The 25,671-nt window shown below is 49.5% G+C and overlaps 1 protein-coding gene across 1 annotated transcript in view; it reads right to left on the bottom strand.

Moving 5' to 3' along the window:
• VAC14 (VAC14 component of PIKFYVE complex) overlaps positions 1 to 25,671 on the bottom strand; it is a 94,547-nt gene that overhangs the window by 55,672 nt on the left and 13,204 nt on the right. Inside the window, exons 3-12 of the mRNA XM_081117607.1 lie at positions 25,433 to 25,600; positions 24,569 to 24,631; positions 24,130 to 24,237; positions 23,502 to 23,611; positions 23,114 to 23,220; positions 21,982 to 22,116; positions 21,322 to 21,474; positions 14,564 to 14,627; positions 8,016 to 8,160; positions 7,670 to 7,735 (exon numbers count right to left, since the gene is read on the bottom strand). Of these exons, the coding sequence (XP_080973733.1) occupies positions 7,670 to 7,735; positions 8,016 to 8,160; positions 14,564 to 14,627; positions 21,322 to 21,474; positions 21,982 to 22,116; positions 23,114 to 23,220; positions 23,502 to 23,611; positions 24,130 to 24,237; positions 24,569 to 24,631; positions 25,433 to 25,600 (1,119 nt within the window). The remainder of the gene's footprint in view (positions 1 to 7,669; positions 7,736 to 8,015; positions 8,161 to 14,563; positions 14,628 to 21,321; positions 21,475 to 21,981; positions 22,117 to 23,113; positions 23,221 to 23,501; positions 23,612 to 24,129; positions 24,238 to 24,568; positions 24,632 to 25,432; positions 25,601 to 25,671) is intronic.

The following is a 25,671-nucleotide window of genomic DNA, read 5'->3' as shown; positions in this document are numbered from 1 at the left end:
CCTGCCAAGGCTCTTTTTAGAAGACCAAAGTCCTCCCAGGACCCCTAGTGGTGACTGCCAGTCTTCTACTGGGCCATGAGGGCCTGTGTGTCTCCGGGGACTGCGACTGGGGTCCCTCTAATCCTTGTTGCAGGTCAGCCACAGGGAGAGCTGAGTGGACAAGTCTTCCGTGTCCTTGGCAGGACCCCAGAAGGCTGCAGCACGAAAGGGTGCAGGCCTCTCGTTTGGGATGTTCTTGCTGAGGCCCAGATCATTTCCCCACCTGGGGTGGGCCGTTGGCAAGAGGAACCAAGTTCTGGGCCCTGACATCTACCCCTCCGCTCTCTGGGCTGGTATCTGACCCAATCATGCCATCTGACGGTAAAGAAATCTTTGGAATTGAGGGGTTGTTTTGGAGAGTGGATGGAATGAAAACTGGAGTGGAATAAAAACGGAGGCAAGGATATGAGGAGAAACAAGCCCCATTCTTATGGGAGACTGTCCTTTTGAGCAGGCGCATTAGTATTCTGGGGAGCGGGGTCAGGACCACACAAAGTTGGAGCTGGACGGGACTGACACAATCCAGTCCAACCGAATTTAAGGGAAGAATACTAACGTGAGGCGAAGCTGCGGACTTGCTGGTCCCACAGAGTGGGGCAGCATGGACCAGAGGCCTGCCCTCCTGCTCCTCACCGGGCTGCTTCCCACACCACCTCTCAGCGTCCTGGCCACTGGACCCCTCCTTCTGGATGGGGCTGGGTCAGAGCTGGGGGCCCTGTGTCAGTGAGCAGCCCAGGGAAGCCTCGGGGCAGGTCACAGGCAACTGCTCAGAGAGAAGGTGCATCCAGACTGTAGCTCAGCCAAGGACAAAACACCAGTGACACAGTGGGAGGGGTGGGCCTGGATAAAGCATGCCCCCCACCCACTGGCCCCCCTGCTCTGCAGTGAGGTCAGACCCTGTGTGGGGTTTTACATGCTCTGGAATCAGACAGACATGGTTGCCAATTCTGGCTCCTCGCGCTATGACCTTGGCAAGTTATCTCCTCATGCCTGCGTTTCCTTTTATGTCAAACTGGGGAAAATTAAAATCACTCCAGGACCGCCGCAGATTCAGTAAGACATTAGATGCAATGCTCCCTGAACAGTGCAGTCACCTCATAAACTTGGGTTTTTCACCCCCTCCTTGTCCCAGTCTCCTGCCACAGGCGCGTGGGGTTTGACACACAGTACCCAACACGGTTTCCAGACAAAGCCAGCATGGGGTATTGGATGTGCTGTCATCGGCTCTCAAAGCTGCCCTCAGATGAAGGGGCCTCTAATGAAGTGGGAGCCCTCATTTCTGGTGCAGACATGGAGAGACAGCCAATTTCCAACAGCACACCCTCCCTCCCCAGACAGGACAGGAGAGCGCAGCCCCAGTCACCTTGGAATTTGAGTCAGAAAAGGAATGTGTGGGAACTCAGAGTCTTCCCCACCATTCCTCACAGCATGGCTCTCAGGTCTGGGGCCTGAGAAGTCCCTGTCATCATGAACTACATGCCCTTAAAGCAGAGATGAGTCCCTGGGCCCAGCTGACTAACCCACCAGACCGAAGTGACAAGGGTTCCTTAGGAAAAGAAAAGTCAAGGGACATGATGGGACAACAGGGCTCTGCTCCCCGAGACAGGAAGCCAAAGGCAGCTCACCCCAATCTGTCTCGGGGCTGGGCTCAGGCTGTTGGTCAGGAGTGGCAAAGTGTTGTCTCAGTGCATCCCTGGCCATCCTGCTTGTTTCTTATACGAATCTCCACCTGTTTCTTTTTTGGGCAATCAGCTTGGTCCTGGTGAGCTCTCTCCCAAGAGAGGTTTGAGAGCCTCTTCAGTTCTGCTCCATTTCTCCTGGGACCTTGACCATGAAAACAAATGAAGTCCTCTCCCCATCCCCAGAGCCAACCATCCCTCACATACAGTCATGTCTCTTCCCCTGCGACCCTCCTGCAGGTGAGGGGTTGAGTGCCCTGAGACAGAGTGGGTTCATGAGCTGAGTCTGACACCAAAGAGAAGAGTGGATGGCCTTTCTTCCCTCAGGACTCAGCAAAGGCTGGAGCAGACCTTGGACTCCAGTCCTGCAGGTCTGTGCACTTCTGAGATGCTCTGTGGGGCTGAGGACAGGGAAGGCCCCGGGCTGCATCACTCCTGCTGTGGTGTACTGTAGTACTCTCGTTAGGTGCCTCCAAATCCCTCCTCAGACCACGAGTGGGAAACATCCAGTCCACAGGCAGGAAATAACTTGGTCTGGCCCCGCCAAGGCAACTGTAGACGGGACTAAAATTCAATAAATCTAGGAGCTTTTTTCATAGCTAATTTTAAAATTGATAATTTTTTTGTGGCCTGCAAATGATGTTATAAATATCCAAATGGCCCTTGGCAGAAAAAAGGTTCCCCACCCCCGGGTGTGATGCCGGGCCTTGCTCTCCATGCAGTGAATAGGTTCCTGAGCTGGAAATTCTAGCGCTGCCACGAACAATGCCCTCACAATCCTACCCTCCCCATTTTCTAGACAGGTGGTTCTCATTTTTTTTTTTTTTTTTTCTCCTGCTTCTACACCAGTCACATAAGCTATAAACTTCCATCAGCAATTTCTCTTCATGGTTAGTCTGAAACTAGGGGAGAGAAAGGAGCACTTCTTCTACGTTGGAAACATCTGCTGTAAGTGTTAAGGACACCCCAGTTCTGAGGTGTTGAGTCAAGTCTGGGGAGGTGTGCTCCCTTCTGGATCTCAATGGAACCTGAAGGTTTTGCTTCTTAGCAAGAGTCTGTGGCAGCGAAAGGCCCTGATGCAGGCCCTCTGCCAATGACATCATTCCTCCTCTTTTCCCCTGGAGAAGCCAGCGGGGGAGCCTTTCCACCAGTGATGCTGCAAACACAACCTGCTGACAATGGGGCCTTGCTCCCTGCCCCAGGCAGCTCCAACTCAGGGGGGCTGGGGAGAAGGCTGGGAAGGGGAGAAAATACAGAGGAGGGAGCCGGTCCTGCTGTCCAGTTTTCCCCTGTTTTTTCTAAGATTTGGAGATGCATGATGAGCCCCCAAACACCCTGCCCACCCTGGCCATGCGCACGGGGCCTGTGTGGTCCTAAAAGCAGGCTAGGACATAGGACAGAGACCAGCTTCTGTGGGAAGGATCTGGGGCAACACGGAGCCCACCTTCCTGATTTCAGTGTGTCTCTGCATTGGGCCCTTTCACAGAAATCATTATCAGCATCAGGGGAGCCAACGTTTACCACTTGTTTACACGTGCTGGGCCCTGTGCTAAGTATTTTACATTCATGATCTCACTTAATCCTCACAACAAATGTGGGAGGGTGGTTCCACTACTATTCTTGGTTTTTGAATAAGGAAATTAGGCTCGGAGAGGCTAGGTCACCTGTTCAAGGCCAACCAACTAATGAAGTGGCAGAGCTAGGGACTGGACTCTGAGACTTCTGGATCCCAAAGCCCCTGCTCTTCACCACCAGGCCGCACTGTCACTGGAGAGAAAATATTACCAGAAAGGGATGCCACTCAAAAGCACGAAATATAAAGTACCAAAAATAAACCTCATAATGAATAAGACCTACAAAAACTAGGCAACTTATGTAAACAGGATGAGTCCTCCTGGGTGGGAGAGTTCAACACAGTAAAAGCCCACTTCCCCCAATTTCTCCCTAAAGAACCTGTAACGACAGACAGGCTGTGCCGATGGGCCAGGATCTGGGCAGGAGCTTTCACTATCCCTTTAAACAACGGTCTATGAGACAAGTGTAGACATCGCTAGTCCCATTTATCAAATCAGGGAGGTGGGCTCCCTGCCCAAGGTCCATGGAAAGAAGGGGTGAGAGCTGGGATTCAAGCTCAGGTCTGGAGGCTGTCTGGACTATGTTCAGTCAGAGGGCAACCAGACTCCTTCCAGGTCTCTCCTAAGACTGAGATTAAAAAAAAAAAATTCTACATTTGTGTTTGTTTGTTTTAAATAGTCTTTATTTTTTAGAGCAGTTTCAGGTGTACAGCAATATACCCCTTCCCCTGCACAGCCTCCCACTATCACCATCCCCCACCGTGCTGGTTATAATCGATTACCCTACACTGACGCTATCATTACCCCCCAAAGTCCACAGTCTACATCAGGAGTCAGTCCTGGTGTACCTCCTGTGGGTTTGGACAAGCGTATAATGACACGTACCCATCATTACCCCTTGAGGATTTTAAATGCAGGGTGGGAGGCAGCTGCACTTGGGAGTAAGGTGGGATGAGGGATGACCCAAGACCCCTCCTGGGCCAGACACACCATCGGGAACAGGGAGAGGACCCGTCACCTGGGGCTCACGGGCGGAGAACTCAGGCAGCTGCAGGCTCAGGAGACAGCCAACAACTGGCATCTTCCCGGCAGGGGAAGAAGTGGTCCCAACTCCCCACCAGGGTCCCACAGGAAGCTCTGAGCATGTGCCCTGCATTTCACACTGTTGAATCAGGGCGCATTGTCACTCAAGAACAAGTAATTGGATCTTTAGCTAATCGGAGGATTTCTATTCTCGTGCCAAGAATATCAATTTGACACCTGCAAATTCTTTCTGACGAAAGGGATTTTCAGATAAAGTCTGCAAGGAGCAGGCGGTACTGAGCAAACAGCCACTTATCCTGAACAACGGAAAAACAGAGACAACTGAGGATGCCAGAAGGGTGTGGACTACTGAGCTGTCACCAGGATAGAACTGAGGAACAGTGGCAGACAAGACATCCCCGTGAAGCCAGGTGCCAATGGGACTGCAGAACACAGTGGAGGGCCGGGCTAGGTCTCTGAAGCCTTGTCCCTCCTGAGCCCAGCTCTTGCATCATTAACACCTGCATACGCTCTGTCCCCTGAGGCCAGTGGTTCTCACCATGGGGAAGAAGTACGTGGGTTTATCGCAATCATACTGGGAGAGAAAAACATTTGCAACAAGATGAAGAATCTAATGTCCTCAATATGTAAAGAGCTTGTAGAAACCAATAAGAAAAGTGGACAAAGGGTCTGGGGGCTGAAGGGAGAGCATGCTCAGAATACACACCCCTTTCCACCCCAACCAGAACTCTTCTCAAGAACCTGTGGAAGAAGAGAGAGAGGCCAGAAGTGGTGACAATGATACAACTAGACATGAGCTCCCAGGCTCCCCAGCTGGTTCTGACGTGGGTAGCCAGGGCCACACGTGGTGAAACACAGGTATGGTAGTTATGTGATTAAAAGAATGGGCTTGGATGCAAACAGATCTGGTTTTGAGTTTACTCCATCACTTTCTGGCTGTGTGAAAGTTACTTAACCTCCCTAGGCCTTACTTTTCTGAACCTGCAAAAAAGTACTTTCCCACAGAATTGCTGAGGCCTCTCTAAATACCCCAAGTGAAGGGTGTAGCACAGTTCCTAGCACAGTAATGACTTCATACAAGTAAGCTGTTATTAAGAATCTTCTAAGACACAGGATAGGCTGTGCCTTAAGGCCCCAGACTGGATGATGGAAAGAACTTCTCAGGGTCTGTTGTATCCATTAGATGTCACAAAGCCTTTAATAGGAAGGGAACTCTCTCCATCCCCCGTTTGGCTGTAGTCTGATCTGACGGAATGGCCTTCGGAGTCTTTAACCCCAGGGAGCTCTGATTTGATATCAGGGCTATTTGGAAATAATGGGAAAGCCCAATAGAGAGCATTTTCTAGATGTCCTAGAAAGGATGCTCCAGAAGAGGGACTCTGCCTTGTTTGTGGCTGTTTGTCCATTGCCAAGTACACAGTAAGTCCTCAAAGTCGCCAAAGAGATTGGGCAGGGGACACTTAGGAATGTGATTCTGGGAAGCAGGATGTGGCAGAATCAGGACTCACCACTGATTATTGAGGCCCCCCAAACCCTCCTTCTAGAGATGGAAAAGCAGGGACTCTATTCCCCTACCTTACCCCCGCAACTGTCCCCAAGAGCAGCTGCAATCCTATCCGCACTGAGACCCGCAAGATGTGCCCCAAAGTCCTGACAACATTTGGAGCTTCAGCAAATAGAGTTTCCATAGCTGAGACCTGAACAGAGCTGCTTAATGGACTGCATCTCCTCCTGCTCCCTTTAAACGCACACGCACACAAAACCAACTGCAAGCAGAGCTGGATGGGATTAAACAACTCAATTTAAAGGACTGAGAACTCAGCTGCTTCCAGTGAAGTCCTAGGAAAGGAACCAATCAGCCAAGCTCTTCTCTTCCTTTTTGTATTGAAATGAGGGCTGTGACTGTGCAGTGAGTCACTCTCAACTCAGGCAGAACTGGGCCAAGTCCACCTGGGCTCGCACTGCAGTGGGTGGTGGGGGAAAGGGAAGGGGAGGGTGTGCGTGCCTGTGTGTGTGTGTGTACGTGGTGGGCAGGCAGAAGGGGTCAAGGGCAGATTCCCAGACCATCTGTTTCGGATTTTTCTGGAAATGCAGAGTATAGAGGACCTAGAGGCAGACATCTACTTGTCTGCATCTCTTTTCAGCTCAGGTTCAGGCTTCAAGACAGCTCAGGTTTAGGCTGCATATCTTTTCAGCTCAGGTTTAGGCTGCTGGGCCCTATACAAGCCTAGTACCAGTCCAGGGAGGACGGAGGTGCCTCACTCCACAGGAAGCTGTGAGCCATGTTCCTCTCTTTTCCCCCAACCTCTAGCGTTGTCCACTCCCACATTCCCACTGGGCAGTATGGGAGGCCTGTAGAGTCATGGACCCACTGCCTCATGGAGGACAACAGCTCTGCCCGGAGCCAGAAGAGGGAAGGAGAAGAGCAAGTGAAGGCGTGGCAGCCAGCACTCATGTGCAGCCTGGAGCCGGCATGCGCAGAGAGACGGGATGCCAGCCTGGGAAATGGTAACACCCAGCTGCAAATCCTGTCCCTGAAAAAGAACTTGCCTACCAAAACTCCATAGAACAGAACGCCGCAGAGAATGGTGTGGGGAAAGGTGTGTGGCTGGAGGAGCCCCCAGATGGCAGAAGAACCCAGAGTCCAGCTCTTCCCCACTCTCCCGGCCAGCTTCCCACTCAGGGTTACTTTGCTGCCTGGAATCTGGGCCAACTCTCCCTTTGCATTAACAGCTCTTGGTGACCCTAACAAAGCAAAGCTGAAGGGTTCAATTTAAAACTCAAAGGTCAAAATGGAGCCCAGCTGAAATGAACAACATGACTAGCGCTCACAGAGTGCTTAGCGTGAGTGCAGCATGGCACCTAAGCATCTTCCATGGGGCATTTCACTCTCACCACCCACGTGCTATTACTACCCCACTGAACATGGGAGAAAAAAGATGCAAAGTTGAGAAGTGACCTGCTCAAGTTCAGGTAATAAAGCAGGGCCAGACCTTGCACTCAGCACCTGGCCCATAGTCATGCTCCCTACTGTCATCCTTCAGGGACCTGTGAGTTAGTTCCCTGTGCAGACTGGTTTCCTCGTGGATGCCCTGACCCAGTGTGTTCTTCAGAAGGGCCAACAGAGGAGGAGTCCTTGTTTGCAAGGCCAAAAGCAGCAAACACAGCTTTCCCTCTAGAGGGTGCACCTTACCAGGCAGGAGGAACAGGGCACTTTTTGGGTACTGATAAGAGAACAACAAAACAAACACCTTTCGGCTACAAGATCCCATCAGTCATTCAAAAGGGAAGGCCAGGAAGCCATGTCACAGGGAAGGGGTGCTGTGGACCTACCTCGTCGGATTCATCCGATAACGTCTGAAGTAGGATGGGGAAGAGGCTGTCTGTGTGCCGGAACATCTGGAGAGCAGAGAGGCAGGGCACCCGTGAGTTCCCCCCTGCTCCAGGCCTGGGTTCAGCTTGGACAGGGCCCCCTGCATGGACCGCCTTCCCCTGCCCTCCCAGACACCAAACGTTCCTCAAGCATCTGCCACTGCTCTGCTTGTCAGGGTTTCTCCAGAACTGCAATGACAAAAACCCTTCCAAGCATGGAAAGGCCCTTGAAAACCAATGTGGCCCTGGAAAAAGCCCCTGGCTTGGCTTGGAGGGGCCTATTGGGCCCATGGGCACAGGGGCTCACCTTCCGAGGAGTCTTGATATAGAGGTGGTAAAGCCACTTCAGGACAGCAATCCTGGTCATCATGCCGATGGTCATGTCACTGAGGTGGCAGTTCAGGACCTGCACAATCCCATCGAGGTGGAGGGTGACTGGGGCCCTCTCAGTGCTGTGGGGAAGACCAAGGAGTTGAAGCCACTGCAGCCCTCCCCAGTGGGCCCAGCACCATCCCGGCCTTGCACACTCAGAACCAGGTACCCTGCCCTGCTCTACTGGGCGCAGGGTGCAAATAGCACACACTGTCGCCAGGCTCACAGAGGGCTTGTTTCTCTCCCTCTGTGATGACTACACTGGGGGGATGAGGGCCAGGCTGCTGGGTGCCCACCCACTACCCCTTTTCTTTACCAGCATTAGCCTGGCTATTATAGTAGAAAACTTCTCCAGTATCACTGAGCTGGGACCCAGCAGACCTCAGGTCTGAAAGGCCAGTTAGCACCCTCAGGACATTCAGTCTAGACCCTCTGTGATAAAAGAAAACCACCCTCCAAAGAGTCCAGGGGAAGGCCCTGACAACACCCCTTAAACGCACAGGGCCTTCCCAAGGCACCCAAAGAACATTTCTCAAGTGAGGACAGGGACCGTGGCCTTTTGTCGGTCATACTCCTGGGCCACTTAGCACAGGGTTCAGCCTGGTTGAGAAGCTTTGAGTTGCCTCTGAAACTGTAACATTCTTGTTAGCCAGGGAAATCAGCCCTGGCCTCTGAGAAATGGAGCTGTTTAGAATGAGCTTTGCTCCAGCAGGGCACAGGCTCCCTGCCTTACTGGCCAAAGCCTTGTGGGTCCCCAGACAGAGGCTGGAGTTTTCGGGGATGGGGATGGCATGGGCAGAAAACCTGAGAATGTCAGGGAGGGGCTGCTTTCCTACCGATGCATCACATTGTATTTGCCCAAAGGTGCCTCAACGGGTGTGGACAAGGGGCTGCATTTCTTGAGGACCACCCCAGGTGCTTCAGTTCTCGCCTGTACAAAATGGTCTTTCGTGGTATTTCCAGGCTACTCAATTATTCATTTGCACCAGGAACTCAATGCCTGTGCTTTCCTAATTCGCCTGCAGCTTCTCTGAAGCTCATTTGATGTGAATTCCTAAAGGGCATGATTCTGAGCTTTGTAAGCGCTAAACGGAACTGCTACTTAATACAGTTTGATGATTCCCCATGGTGCTCATTTCGGCCGCTACAGTGGCACTTCTATCCTCTAGTGGCCAAAAGGGCTGAGCCTCTGGCCAGGGCTGCCACTGAGATTTCCCCGGGAGCCCCGTGGCTGGAAGTTCCTGGGGGTCTTTGAGGATATCTAACATGTAGTTTCCTTGACAGGGAACTACCGCACAGGCAGACAAGTTGCAACAGCACATGGGGTCCCCCATCACCCTCTCACTCATGCTCACTGTCCAAGAGAAATATGCAAGCCACATATGAAATTTTACGTTTCCTGGTTTTATATTAAAAAGTAAAAATAAATGGGAAATTATTTTTAATGATACATTTTAATTAACCCAACATGCCCCAAATATTATTGTTTCAACAAATAATCTATATAAAATGTAAAGATTGCTAAGAGGATACCTTATATTTTTTCTTGTGCCCTAGTCTTTGAAACTCAGGAAGCATTTCATGCTGACAGCACAGCTCAGTTCAGACTAGCCACCCTGCATGTGCTCGGGAGCCACATGTGACAGTGGCTACCACGGTGGACAGCACAGCTCCTCAGCAGCAGGCTGGCAATCCATCCCAGGGCTTCCTAAGTAGTTTCCTTTCATCTGACAATTTCCTAGACATTCCTTCTCCCTGCCAGCATCTACTCACTGTCTTATCTCCAAGTCCCACTTTTCCCCACCCTGCTGGCCTCCCACTGGGCTTCCTGGTGAGCTCCCTTACAGCTCTTCTCCCTGGGCCAGAGGGATCCTGAGGCTGGTGCAGCCCAAGGCCTTACAAAGCAGGAGCTTGGAGGCAGCGGGGAATGAACAGATACCAAACCTCTGCCTGTTCTTTCCTAACTTCCTGTGCCCGAGGTTAGGCCTCAGAGAGTCCCTTTCCCTAGCATGATGTTCTAGCTGCCGAAGGAGTACTCCGTGCCTGCCACATTCTTAAGTTAAAATGACCCTCCTGGGAGGAAGGCCTTGTTTTTACTTTCCTGGGGACTCAGGGCTGCACTGATGTAGCAACAACCGTCATGAGCTGCTGGTGGGAAGACAGTGCCAAGCCCGGCTCCCCCCACTCTGCTCCACTGTTCAGGCCCAGTGGTGTGTATGAACCTCAGGCTGGGGAGAACTGGGGAGACGCAGGGCCCTGATAACAATGATGATGTGGTACTGAAAATGATAACTCACATTTCTTGGATAAATACTCTGTTAGGCACCATGCTGAGCTCTGTACCTACACAGCCTCACTTACTTCCCTCAGAGGCCCTATACAATGTTATTCCCACTCTGGAGACGAGGAAACTGAAGCACAGACATCAAGTACCCTGTCCAAGGTTACAACAGCCAGAAAGTGGTGGAGCTGGCAATTTGAATTTGAGCAGGCTAAGTCCAGATTGGCCTCACAGACGACATAGCACTGCCTCCTAAAGGGCAGGGCTCAGGAGAGTCCACGGTGGCATCATTTCCAACTGTCCCCTGGCAGGGGCAGCAGGATGGCAGCCTGTGTGGTGGAGGAAGAAAGGGGTTGCCACACACACCTTTCAATGTATTTTCTTGTCAGGAGGGCAGATAGTCTCCATTAGGGAGTGAGGACACTGGGAAAGCTTGGTGATCTCTGTGGGGGACACTCCCAATCTAGTGACCCAAAGGGGAACTCAAGATGCCAGAATACACAGTACCATGGCCACCCAGGTTCCTTAATGCTCAGTGGCCCTGAGATGCTTCTGGCCAGAAAGCAAGGACTAGCCCATGGTGGCATCTCCCTCAGGTGGCATCGTTTTAGGGTCAGATAACAAAGGAAGGATTTCAAGGAACTGACAGCATTTTGTGGACCAAGAATCTCTGACTTTTTCCACAGCAAATGCCGGCCATGGCACACCTTCAGACTGCTGGTGGGCTAGGTGTCAACCACAACTATATAACTGAAAAGATCTCAAAGTGCATGTAACCTGATCCTTCAATGCACAGATGAGGAAACTGAGGCTGATAGTATGGACCACCCAAGGCCATGAGGTCATGCATGGAGAACTCACTTCTCAGCTGGAGACACTCTCCCCGGGTCTCACTTCCCATGACTGGCTGGAGGTGAAGGTCAAGGGAAGCAGGCACACACCAGGGAGACTGACCTCAGTGCCCAGGAATGGGAGGACTGCCGATCCCACTCCACCAGGTGGGGTGGGCTGCTGTGTGCTGGGCTCTGAGCATGCTCAGTGGGGAGCTGGGACTCTGGAAACCTGGGCCATTCCTAGAGAGTACATGCTATGTGGCATGCTCGGCTCCTGAGCTGCTGGTCTAGAGTTGGGGCACCCTCTGCCCCGGTTTACCTTACTTGAAGAGAACAGAAGGGAGCTCATTCAGTTTAAAATACATTTCTGCATGGGTTCCAAGAAGTCTAGGCTAGTCACTCCTGGGCTTCTGAGTTATTTCAAGGTATCTGCAAACCTTCATTTTCACGAAACATTTTTTCATAAAGCATCTCATAACGAATGTCTTGCTTGTATATGTACTACAATTTCCAAATGCATGGTACTACTGTGGCTATTAAAATACCTATTTACTGAATAATGCTTCTGATACTACCTATAAATAATGATAAATTCCAGTGGTTCTCTCTGGGAGGCAGCACTTTTATTTCTGTAATATCTAACTCCTTAGAGTACTCATATGTCACATCTCTAACCAAATCAAAAGGAAGGTAAATCTAAAAAAAGAGACTTGTTTCTGACATCAAATTTGTTCTCTTATAAAAGACTCTAACTTTTTCCCGATCAGCAGATGCTAAAAGTTGGGCAGCACGATTTCTAGCTCCATCTGCTCACCTTATGTACAGGGCTGCCAGCTTTATCAGGAGACCTGCACTGAATGTCACCGAGGACACCACGGTCCTCAGAGTCAAAGTGGAAGCCTGTTCACATGGCAATGCCTGTCCAGGGCTCCTGTGTCAGGTGAGTTAATGAGGCCAATATGCAAAGCTTCTGCAACCCTCCAACTACAAGTAATGGAGGTCAAATGCATGGGCTTTGGAGACAGACGGATCAACCTTGAATTCTAACCTGGCCACTAATTAGCTGAATGTCTTTGGGCAAAAAGTTAACCTCTTTGGGTCTGTTTTCTCATTTGTAAAGTGGGGATAACAAAGTTCTTGCAATAACAATTGTAGCTAAAACGTGTAAAGTGCTTTCTGTGGGCCAGGCCCCGTTCTATGCTCTTTACGTAGTCCAGTTCATTTAAACTCCAGACCTCTGTGAAGTCGGTACTATCATCACACTCAGTCTACAGATGAGGAAGCTAAGGCAGGGAGAGGTTAAGCTATTTGCTCAGGGCTGCACAGCCAGGCATGGTGGAGTAGGATGTACTCCCAGAAAGAGGGAGTCTATGACTCAGGGGATTCATGAGACGAGGGCCCTGCCTGGTACAATAAGTAGTGAGAGAAAGACAGGCAGACAGACACAGTCCCATGGAGCAGGGCAATCCCATGTAGCCCAGGTTATAATGACAAGCCTGCAACAGGCCTTTCTGCTATTGGTTTTGCCCCTCCCCCTCATCTATCCTTCCAGGGCTGCCAGAGGGTCTTCTAAATCACAGGCCTGCTCCCTCATTACCGCCTGTCATGCTGGCTCCCCCGGCCTTCAGAACAAAAGTCTACAACCTGTGTGGGACACACCAGTTTCCCTGCATCTCCATCCGGACCTCTCCCCCGAGTTCCAGAGTCCACGCCCCAAACCTGCCCCTTGACTGCTCTTGGGGATGCTCGCAGCCACCCTGGACAGAGCTCCTGACTGGCCCACTCACACACTTGTCCCTCCTTGCGGCCTGGGAAATGATACAGGATATCCTGATTTGGCTCAAGCCAAAACCCTAGAAGTTATTCTTTCTCTCACTTCTCTCCTTTCACTCCATCCCATTAGCAGATTCTGTCAGTTCTACCTTCAAAACAGATCTCAAATCTATCCAGCTTCCTCCCTACTCTGCCACCTCTTCAGCCTGAGCCTCTATCCCTCCTAACCAGTCTGCACCTACTCGAGTCCTTCCTACGTATGTTCTCTGCACAGCAGCTTCCAGATCTCCTGTCCTTCCTCAGCCCTAAAATGGAGATAGAACTACTGCTGACAAAATGAGATGTAAACATTAGCAAAGTCTAATGATGCGACACAAAGTATCTGGCACAGGAAGGGCCTAGGAAGCACTCACCCACTGAGAGTTCATTACTGCCAGCCACCTCAGCTCAGCTCAGGCACCATTGCTTGCCCCCAGTACCCTGAATCCCCTGTCACAGCAATCACTACCCTTTCTGGTAACTCCCTGGTTATTTCTCTGCCTCCCCACAGAGAACCTCAAGATTAGGGACAACGTTCAGGAGCCATATCTCCATCTTGGAACCTGCAGGGTTGAACACAGGCAGGTGCTCTGGAGTGTGTGACAACTAACTGAAAACAAATGAATGAACAATGTTAACTGGCTTGCTTGAACAATTTGAGAGCGGTCCTAAGGGTAGTCCATGTTTATGATCAGTGCTTGCATACTTTGAAAACATGCACAGGGTCCTTAGAGATAAGAATAAGTTAAAAATGACATAAGAGGAGGAAAGATCCGACGGGTCAGGGAGAACAAAGCCTCTTGGGGTTTAGTGCACATTTTCCCTTCCTGAGCGAATGGTTCCCCAGGGCTGAGTTGAAAGGGAAGAAACCCCTTGCAGGAGAACTGCCATCCATTCCAGCCTCACCAGTGCCAATTCCATCCAAAGAAAAAGCGAGATGGGCCATGTCCAGAGCACTTAGGCAAGGACAGCATGGTGACAATTCCTTCCCCAGGGCAATGTCATCACCCTGCAGAGTATGCAGGGGGCTGGCCAAGCCTGGGAATGATCTCGATGCTTGACCTGCACTGCCCCCGCGTGGAAGGCTGCGCTATTACAGCTGACCCAGGAGCCAGGAGAGGACAGTTACCGCGGCCCACGCAGTCCATGTCCATGCACTTAGGCTCAAACCAATTACTGCCTGTAATCCAGACTGTCCTCAAACAGCCTTCCCCTTGTCAGCCCCACGTTATCCTGGACAAGCAAAAGGTGCTGGGCAAAGGTGTCTGTATCTTACCGTAGTCACAATGTATGTTATACTTTTCTAACTTGTATTTACTGACCTCCAGGAGCTTCTAATCCATCCCTCCACCCCTCAAAAGGCTATCTGTCCATCAGAATTGGGTGGGTTGGGCTTGCTCAGTGTCCCTCAGATTCTCTCATTAGGTACCTCCTGTGCCCCTAAGCGGTGACCCCAAGCAGAGTTTGCCTCGGGTCTTCACTGCAGTGTCCTACACCCAGGAAAGATCCAGGCTGCTTGCTTTCCATAAACACCTCTGGCTGGGACAAACCACTTACCTGGCTGGAGAGAAGACACTGATGCTGCTACTGAAGCTGGAGTCACAAGAACCATCAGGGCCTCCTGGGGAGAGTAAGAGGAATAATGTATCATGCTAAAGGCTGTTGGGTTTTCTGAATAAACAAGATCCCTGTTATAAACACACACAGGCTCTGGTTCCCCACACCTTGATTCTGGCCCTTGAAAAGGAACATGGCTCTGGAGCCCTGAGGACCCAATGCCTACTCATCCCCCAAAGCTTCTGGGATAGTACCCATGCTTGTAAGATTTTAGGCACAGTGATCTCACAAGGAAAGGGACACCAGTGCTGAACACAAGGGACTGTTGGCCCAAGGGCAATGGATGTTAAAAATGGCTTCCGGGACACTCAATATTATTAGCCATCAGGTAAATGTAAATCAAAACTGCAACGAGATACCATTTCACACCCACTAGGATGGCTAAAATGAAAAAGAGAGGTAATAATGAGTGGTGATGAGGATGTGGAGAAACTGGAAGCCTTACACACTGCTGGTGGGATGGAAACCAGCCTGGCAATTCCTGAAAAGGCTCAACAGTTACCAGGTGAAGTGCTTATCCAAGAAAAGGAAAACAAGTCCACACAAAAACTTGTACAACATGTTCATAGAAGCATTATTTAAAATAGCCCCAAACTGTACACAATCCAAATTCTATCAACTGATGAGTGGATAAAAGAAATGTATTACAGCCATACAATGGACAATTACTTGGTCATAAAAAGGAATGAAGCACTGACACATGCTAGAACATGAATGAACCTGGAAAATGCTATCCTAAAGGAAAAAAACAAGTCACAAAAGATCCCATACTGTATAACTCCACTTACATGAAGTGTTAATAATAGGCAGATCTATAGAGATGGGCAGTAGGTCAGAGGTTGCCAAGGGCTAGAAAGGATGGAATTGGGTGTGATGGCTATTTTCTTAAATTAAAACAAGCAAACAAACAACTTTTTATTTTGAAATAATTTTAGATTTATAGAAAAGTTCCAAAAGTAATACAGAATTCCTCGTATACCCTTCTCCCAGCTGCCTTAATTAGTGTTAACATTATATATACCCACTGTTTAACCAACAAACCGAGAAAGTAGCATTGATACAATACTATTAAATAAACTACAGACTTAATTTGAATTTGAACAGTTTTCCCATTCATGTCCTTTGTTCCAGGATCGCATGTGGGAACCCACGTTGCATCTAGTTGTCCTGTCTCCTTAGTCCCCTCCAATCTGTGACAGTTCCCAGTCAGTCTTTCTGTGTCATTCCTGAACTGGATACTTCTGAAGCCCTGGTCAGTTACTTTGTAGAATGTCTCCTGATTTGGGTTTGTCTCATGTTTTCTCATGATCAGGTTCAGGGTAAGTGATGTGCTTTCCAGTGCATCGCATCGGGGAAACATGATGTCTATCTGTCTCATTACTGGTGATGTTAACTGTCACTCGATTAAGGTGGTGTCTTCTGGGTTTCCCCCCTATATAGTTACTATTTCCCTTTTTATTGGGGAGGGAAGACAATTGAGATGAGACAAATATTCAGGGTTTATCTCAAATATTTCCCCCACTGATTTTTAACATACATTGGTGAATCCTGCCTACAACAATATTACTATGGAGTTTGCCTAATGGTAATTTTCTGTTTTCCTCTTTCCTTCTACATTTATTAACTGGAACTCTTCTATAAGGAAGAGCTATCCTTTTTCCACATTTACCTAGCTACCTATTCACCTATCCATCCATCTGTATCATTATGGACCCAAAGATATTTATTTTATTCTGTGAGTTACAAATTAAAACTATTATTTATATTGTTGTTCATATGGTACCAGCCTTGGCCTCTTAAACGATTTAAATTATACAGCAAAACATTTTCACATTCTAAAAATTTCAAAAACAAAGCAAAGCCCCTTCTTCCCGCACGTGCCAGGGCCCGGATTGAACCTGCAACCCAGGTATGTGCCCTTGACAGGGAATCGAACCCTTGACCCTTCAGTGCATGGGCCAATGCTCCAACCACTGAGCCACACTGGCCAGAGCTCTCCTTGACCTTTCCCCCTCACTCTCTGCGTAGGTTCCTGTTTCAGTTAGGCACCTACCCTCACATCTTTTGCTAATCCTACTTTTTGTTTTGTAAACATAAATGGAATCAGAGAATGTCTTTTGTTACTTGCTTTTTTCACTTTTTACTATGTTTTAGGGCAGTGCTATTCTAGGTGTGGACATGATGCTACCCCCAACCCCCTAGTAAGAGGATCTTTATTTCCATGTTAAACAGAAAATCTCTGAGCTGCCCCGTCCTCTAGAGTCCCAGAGAACCTTTGGGGGATGTGGCACAGCTCCCTGGGGGCAGGAGGGGCTGTGGGCACTGGCTGGGCCTGCTGAGCAGCCCCAGGGAAAGGGGACATGTGGGGAAGCTGGGCAGACCAGCCCGGACCAGCAGCCTGGAAAAGCAGCTGGGAATCCATGCCCCTGGCCGTCTCCCTGCTCTCGTCTTTCAGAAACACACACATTTATAGATGAAATGATGTGATGTCGGAAATTGGCTTCAAATTAACTTCGATTGTTTCCTAATTTTGTTGATGTCTCTCCTGTGTTTCCTTATGAATGAATGTAAGCATTTCTCCAGGATCCCATGTACACGGGGGCTGCTGAGTAGAAGGATCAGACATCTGATACCTCAACAGATATTGTCAAGTTGCCCTTTAGGAAGGTCCTACCAATATGTAGTCAGGAATGGAGGAGTACTCATTCCCACAAAGCCCCACACAGGGATATCAGTAATCTTTTAAATGCTGGCCAAGTTGAATAAAGATCATACATTGTTTTCCTTTGCAATTCTTGGATTCCCAGTCAGGCCACATGTCTTCGGTTGTCCTTCTGTATTAATTTCCTCTTCAGAGAACCACATTGTAAACACAACTATGAGCAGACACTCTGGGGCTCCTGGGCCTGGGTGTGAGCCCTGACTTTCCTACTTATTGGCTGTGTAACCCTTAGACAAGTTACTTGACTGCACCTCTGTTTCCTAACCTGTATGATGACAGTGCTGACACCACAGGTTTGCTATGACAATCAATGAGCTACCATTTGTTAGGTGCTTTAAAGGGAAAACCTTACCTACACCCATATTTATTTCCTAAGGAAATATTCTTAAATGTTTAAGGCTCTTGATACACGCTGCTAAATGTATTTGCCAGACAATATATTTAACTTATTTTTGCTTCCTTCCCTGTAGGAATGTCTGTTTTTCCCCAAAATCTCTACAGGAAACATGTATTTCCTTTATAATTATTATAAAAAATGGGGGTGAGGCTGGGGAAGAATGGAAGCTAAAGAGAAAGAAAAGATCTAGTTCAAAGAACCTCCTGAAAGCCTGGCCTGGTGGCCTGTCCTCTGTGACCATGCCCAGAGTCACGTGGTTACTGTCTGCAGATTTGTCCCTGAGCTCCTTGCAGGCAGGTCCTAGGTCTCATTCACCTGCATTTGCCCACAGAAGGTGCTGATACACACCCAGTGCCATAAGAACTTTGGAATGGATGGATTGCATCACATGTGGCTCCACAGAAGTCACCAGCCCTCCACTGGAAACCCTATTTATAGTCTTGCTCCTCAACTGCCACATGAACTTTCATCTCTGACCCTCTTTGATCCCTCATTTAGGACCCACCAGGGCCCCATTACCACCTGGGCAATGCTGGTGACAAACAACAAGCGAGCAAAAGCCCTACCCTGAGAACCTTGCTAAGGAGATGGATCTAGTGTAAACATGTAATAAAACAACCAGACACTAAAGCATCTGTAACTGAGTGTTTGGCCTATGCCATGTGCTAAGAACTTTACATGCAAAAATCTTGTCTGAAATTCACCATCACACTGTGGGCTAGGTGTTATTATTGTTGCCCTATTTAACAAACAAGGAATCTGAGGCATAGAAAGACCAAGTGACTTGCCCAAGGGCAACAGATATGAAGTTAGCAGAGCCAGGGCACAGGTAGATGGTTCTGGCCCCAGAATCCAGGTCACAACATGAAACAATTAGGGAACATCATGGAGAGGACTCAGAGTCAGAGAGGGACACTGCGCTGTGGGCTCCCACAAGCAGCAGGGCTGAGGGAGGGCCAGGGCAAGTGGAGAGGGCTGGCAGCAGCTGGTGCAGACGTGAGCCTGCGCACGTGTGTGAGTACATGCCCATGCACGGAGGGCTGGCTGACAAGCCTCCCTGTGGGTCTGGCCCAGAGGCTCTTAGTGAAGAATGTGGGACGCGGTGGGACGCAGCAACACAGATGGAGTCAGGGAGGGGGACACTGGGTGAGGAGGACCAGGCAGGAGGCTCCTGCCTTCTCCGGGAGGAACCGGGTTGGAAGACTGGAACAGAATAATTAGAGGAAGCGCGAGCGGTTGGGATGAACCTGTCAACGGACAAGTTAAATCATCTCTCTTTTGGTTGCTGGCACCTTCTCCTGGCACCTTGGTTAGTTACAAGCCAGTGGGTCTGGAGTGAATGTGGAGCCCAAATGAGCTGTTGCCATCTCTGGGAACTACCATAAAGTGAGCTTTGTGTTTGCTGAAGTGCTGTTTATGAGGCAGTAAAATCTGAAGCCAAGCTGGCTGCATGTATCTTGGTTAGGATAACCAAGAGCAGGGAGCTGTTGCAAGAGAGCTAAGGAAAACTATCTAAAAAGTTAAATGACTATGCTGCATTGGCTAGGAATGGAACCCGGGCCTCCTGCATGGCAGGCAGGAATTCTACCACTGAGCTACCAATGCTCCAGCTGGTTTCTCAGCAGCTGCCATGACCAACAGGGTGCAGTGGTTCCTTTCCCGAGGGCTGGACTTGTTGCCACATAAGCGGAAAGAGTGGGGCACAGACTGGTGGGTTCCACTTTGGGGGAAGAGGCATTAACTTTTGTTTTTTTAAATTGAGATATAATTCATATAACAAAACATTTCCCGACAACATTTTAAAGTGTACAATTGGGTAATTTTTTTCTACATCCACAAAGTTGTACAAATATCACCACTATTTAATTCCAGAACATTTTCATCACCCAAAGAGGAACTGTGTACCTGTTGGTATTCAGTCCTAATTCCCCCTTTCCTCTGGGTCAGAATAAAATATTCCAAACTTCTGCATGTTGTGGTTTGTCAAGCCAAAAACAAAACAAAGCAAAACAACCCTGCCCTCCCCAAAACGTATCATCCAAGCAAAAAAAAGCAGGATGTGGAATTATACAGGGTGGGGCAAAAGTAGGTTTACAGTTGTGACAATGCAAAACAGAGTTTATTCTTGTATTATTATTTAATAATTATTGTATTATTTTCCATATGAACAATTGTAAGTCTACTTTTGCCCCACCCTGTGTAAGTTGTATGATTTCAAATATACATAATAGAAAAAAATATACCAAAATTATAATAATGATTGCCTTTTGGTGGGAATAGCCCTGCTTATTTTCCCCCCTTTCCAAATTTTCTTAAATGAGATCAAAACACAAAAAGTTTAAAAAATACTCATGTATCAGTGAAAGTTCACAAAATATGTCTATGCTTGAGATTCTTCTAATACCTCTCAGGAAGAAAGCTCCTGCCTTGGGAGGCCCATACTAACTTATCTCCCCGAATTTTCTTTTTCAAGGAGCTGCCAAAAAGTCTCTGGCTGCTTGCATTGGCCGGGAATCGAACCCGGGCCTCCCGCGTGGCAGGCGAGAATTCTACCACTGAACCACCAATGCTCCAGCTGGGTGCTGCTCTGCCTCCAGCTGTTTTGCTACTGTGGCTCACAGAGGGCAAGGCCCGGCTGTAATGTGACACCTGAAACAATCCAGCATGCCAAACCCATGGGAGGAGGCCCACGGGGCACGTGTGCCTAAAATTCTGATATTTAAAAGAGACGCCAAGAATGGCAATGGGAGAAAATGTGCTTTAGTAATTCTTTCGGCTCCGGGGGGAATGTTCCAGACTTTATAGTCTGTTAACCTTAAAGATTTGAGTAGGTTCTGTATCCATTTACTCTCTGGCTGATTCTGCAAAGGAGAACATCACCCCAAAGCTGATCAGTGACCTCTCAGTGAGGACAGAGGTCCAAGAGATTAAACAAACAAACAAAAAAGTTGGTTCTAGATAACATTTAGAGTCAAACTCCAGACTCCAATTGGCAGTGTGATTTTCCTCATGTTACAGATAAACAAGGCAGTAATGTTAAAGGAATCTTAAAGGAGACCAGAGTCATTTCATTTTTTAAAGACACTGAGTTTGATAGAATTCCCACAGACTGAATAAAGTGCCACTGAAGCTTTCTTAACCCTCCCTCCCTGAGGGTGACTGGCCCAGTAAGGGCAACCAGCTTCTGGGTGGCTGCATGCCTACAGCCAAGGTTCAAGAGATCTATACTCTTGCCACACTCCAAACCTCCCATACTGAAAACAATGGTATCTGTAGCTGAGCCCAGGAGAGCAGTAATGGTCTTTAAAGCAATAGAGTTAAGAGCATGGATTCTGCAGACAAGCTGCCAGGGTTCAAATCCCAACTCTGCTACCTAGCAGTGGCCAGGTCCTGGCTGTGTTATCTATCTTCCCTTTGTCCACCTGTAGAATGGGGATAATAGCAGTTCCTACTTCATTGGGTTGTCATGAGTTAACATATGGAAAGTAGTTAATGAGGCCCCACATCAAGTCAACTACGACCTCTGGTTCCCTGGTGCACTTTCAGGGAGGTGAGGGGCAGGAGGCAGAGCTTACTCACCACTGCCTGTCCCCTCCTGCTTTGCCAAGGAGTCGTCGGGGTTGGGGTCTGCCTGCTTCTGCACCACTGGCCTTGGCTCATCAGGCTCATCGTCCTCAGGGGTGACCAGCTTCATCAGGCTCTGGTTGCACACGTTGGCTACTTCCTTGATGCCTGGGTCCACTGATGTAAGGAGTAGCCCCATCCAGGAGTCCTCCCTAAACCCGAGGTCACTGGCATTAGTCAGGGGCTCAGTCCTTCTCAGAGGTGATTTAGTGGGCAAACAGGCAGTCTGAACAATTGAGTCCATGTTCTCCTCCCACTCCGGTGTCCCCTCAAGATGCTTGCAGGACCCCTTTCTTGATGGACTTCCCATTGACAGGATTTCCCCCACCCAGGGCTGGGCAGTGTGAGCTCAGGGGTTGGAACTGTGGGACCCAGAACTGCTCCAGGTCTGTAAGTAATCAGGTGAGCTTTGGGGACAGCGGCATTTGCTTCGTGTTCTTGGTGCTGTCTTGGCTCTCCCAGTCCATGTTCAGCAATGCCTCCTGTTCCCTTGATCCCAGGGACTATTTGGAGGCACCTCATCCTAAGGGTGCCTCACCCCCCACTCCAGGGTCCTGCAACTTCACAGCCCCCTTTGGAGCTGCTCTCCTTTCCTTTCTCCAGAGCAAAGGATACTTTTCTTGCGGTCATCGTAAGCCAGGCAGGGCAAGACGGCAGTCAGGATCCCAGAGGAATAGGGCAGCATCACCCGGCCGGCCAGCTGGATGAACTCCCTCATCCAGCACATGGCTGTCAGCTGGATCAGGTCATCTGGAAGAGAAGGGGGAGAGGTAGGTTCCAGGAGGGTCTGCATGAGTGGCAGAGTGCTCCCTCCCACTGACCATGCCCACAGGGTGGGACTGCGGGGCACTCGAAGGTTTACACTGCTTCTGACCTCACCAATACTGTTGCGCCCTTGCTTTCTGCCTCCCATAGGTACGCACAGTATCAGGTTGGAATGGAGCAACAATCTGTGGCAGATTGTAAGAGTAGCCATGATTCTCTACCCTTTTCTGTGCCCATGCCCCCCACAATGGGGTTCTGAAGCTTCTCTCATCAAGGGGTGAGTCCACTTCCTCACTCCTTGACCTGGCTGGCCTTGCCACTTTGGCCAACAGAAAGTGGTAAAGTGATGGTGTACCTGGTTCTAGCCTGGACCTTAGGCGGCCTTGCTCACTTCAACCATGTCTCTTGGGATCTCACTGATGCTATATGAGTACACGTGGGCTGGCCTGCTGGATAACGACACATCGCCCAATTGCCGCTGCTGCCCCATGTGACAGCCAGCCAACTGCCAGACATGAGTGAGGCCATCCTATACCACCCAGCTGCAGCTACCCCTCCAGTTGACTGTAGGTGCATGATCAAGCCCAGCCACACCTCACCCAGGTGAGCAGAACAACCCAGCAGACTGCAGACTCAGGACTCAGGACCAATTATAACTTTACTGCGTTAAGCAGTTACATTTTGTGGTGGTTTTATACACAACGGAAGCTAATGGAAACCCAATCTTAACCCCCACTCTTTCCAATTCACAGTGCTAAGGTCTCCATCAAGAGGGTCTCCAGATTTCACTCTTCCCAGGGTTAGACTAAGTGAAAGGGCCTCCATGATAAACACAGAAGGTGAATCTCTCTCTCACAAGGACCCACAGCTCCACATCCAGTGTTGCACTTGTTCACATTCCTACAAGGACCCTTTCGGAGACAGTGAGAGAGAAAGGAGCTTCTGAGGAGGTGGTAGTAGCTGTGGGCCCTCACATACTCACCTGTGGTCTGGCAGTGGATCACCAAGATGTTGGCCATCTCAGCAAACTTGACACTGGAGGGGTTCTTCTTAATTTCTTTCAAGAATTCTCCAAGGACGACTTCACACCTGCCAATGAGAGAATGAGAAGGGACATAGCATATACCAGCCAGGGCCCACTTCTGCTCTGGGTTAGCCACCCAGAGAGGACCACACTTTGAACCTGTCAGATGAATGTTTTCCAGAGGCTGGGGATTGATGAGCTGTTAGCTCCTCATGGTAGGAAGCACATGAGCCAGGAAGAAAACGGGGACTTTGTGTTCTGCTGTTGCTGTCTGTTGGTGTGGGGTACGTGTGTACACTGAGGAGCCCCGGATGGTGGCAGCTGCCTGCCCCCTCTCTCCACTCACATTTTACGAATCTCTTTGCCATTGTCACCCAGGATCTGGAAGAGTCCATCCAGGATCTCCGGCAAATAATCCAGTAGGTTAATGTCTGGCACGGACTCCAGAACCAGGATCTGACCAGGGAAAGAAACCAGGAGTGAAAGTTACACCAGCTGGAGAAGCGCAGCCTCCTCCTCCCCAGTCCCCTGGGCCTGAGCATTGAGGAGGCGGCCTGCTGAGGCAGCACTTCATGGCACTGCAGGTGTCCATGCGGTGGAGAGGGGTGCTAGCAGCTACTGGTTTGGTTAAAAGTGCAGGGGAAGAGTAATTTAAAAAGGAAATTCAGATGCTGTGGGGACAAGGGAGCATATGGGAAAGGACAGACAAGGCTAGAAGAGGTGTGACAGCCAGTAGTAGCACCATTAGCTTCAAAGGGAAATCGGGGTTTCCCAGAAAAAGGAAAGAATTATATCCTGTCAGGGGCAAGCTGAACAAAAGCCGTCTTCAGATTATCTGGTGTCATTGGCCATTAGGATAACAATAAGGCTTCTCTGTAGCCATAGGACTTGCCCTGGGAGTGTGCCAGAGAGCAGATGTGACTAAACCAGAGGCTCATCACAGCTGGAGAAAGTGCCATGGGGCCAGCTCTTACCCAGGAGATGATGAACTGCCGGGCGTACTGGTTGTTGGAGTAAATCCTCTCCCGCAGCAAGGGGATGAAGCCCACCAGGTCAAACTTGTTGCTCTCTGTCACTATGTCCTGTGGATCAAAGGTGCATGAACTGCTGAGTGACAGCCAGAGGCCAGGGGCTTCCTGACCTGGCCCAAGTACTGGCCCAGGGTTGGCTCCAGGGGTCAGGTAGTCACAGAGAAAAGGGGGTGACAGACGGTTCTGCATTTTGATTGCGTTGGTGACATAAGTCTATACACTTGTTAGTGAATTGTACATCGAAAAGTCAATTTTACGGTATGTAAATGAAAAAATTTAAACAAATTAGGAAGAGTATCCCCAGTGATAGAATTTATAAGTTGTACAGACAGATGTGAGAAATTGATTCTAAAAAGGAAAGTGGGAACCAAGTATCAAATACCTTTAAAAGGCGGTCTAAGAGCTCAGATCCACTTTTCACATTGGGGTCTGGGTCAGCAGCCAGCTACGAGACAGAAGGAAAGAGATGGTCAAAGTCAAGATATCTACTGAAAACCCATGGCTGCTCAGAACGCTGAGCAGGGACCTCGCTCAGTGAGAAAATCCAAAGGAGGCAGGGGAAGTGGAGAGAGGCAAAATGGAACCTGGCTAAGGAACTGAGATGAGGTGCATATCCCCATTCTGTTCGGGGACCTCTGGGACCTGCAGGAGGTCCCATGACCTGCTGTCCCTGTGTCAGGTGGCTGCTTCCTGTCGGCTTTCCTCAGGGTTTTGAATCTTAACTTGCTGGGTCTTTTCTCTACTTAGAGGAGGGGATCAAGGCAGCCGTGAGGCTGATACTCCAGAAATGACTATGACGTTGGCAGGGCAGCAGAGTTTCAGGGTGCTTGGTGCCTGGGAGGGGAGCTCCACGAAGCTGAGAGAGGAGCTGAGGAGGGTCTTAAGGACTCCAAAGCCTTTCTAAGCGGAGCTTTTCCTAGCACTTACAGGCTAGTGCTCTCCTCGCAGGGGAAATACAATCTGTACATGGATGCGCCCTCTTCACCTTCTATAGGGGTGCTTAGTGCTTTTCAAACTGATACTTTAAAATGCAGTAAGAATAAATTGAGAAATGGAAAAATGTACATACCAAAAAAAAAGGTACATTTAAAAAAAATTACTAGACTGAACAGACAAGCGTCCCTGGCAGCCATGTGTTTATCTGCTCTGCCTGCATCTGGGAAAAGGGACCCAAGCACTCAAGTCCCGGAAGGTCAAGATAGGTGGGTGGAGCGAGCGTAGCCCAGCTAGAGTGAGGAGCGGTCACCTTACTCAGCCCGTCAAAGAGCACGTTGAAGTGGGGCAGCACGGCTCCCCGGGCCACCTTGACGATGTTGTAGAGGGCCTCGCAGGCGTAATAGCGCAGCCTGCTGTCTGCGTCATTGAAGCACGTCAGCACCGGCTCGATCAACTCCTTCAGGTAGAGCCCCGAGTCCTGGGGTGGGGAGGAGAAACAGCTCAAAAGGGGCCAGCCCCCGAGCCCCCAGTGCCAGCTGCCAGCCCAGC

This window comes from Miniopterus schreibersii (assembly GCF_964146895.1).
Source record: "Miniopterus schreibersii genome assembly, chromosome: 18".
NCBI classification, from domain to species: Eukaryota; Metazoa; Chordata; class Mammalia; order Chiroptera; family Miniopteridae; genus Miniopterus; species Miniopterus schreibersii.
The sequence above is the reverse complement of the archived record's forward strand: the minus strand, read 5'-3'. Positions and strand labels throughout refer to the sequence as shown.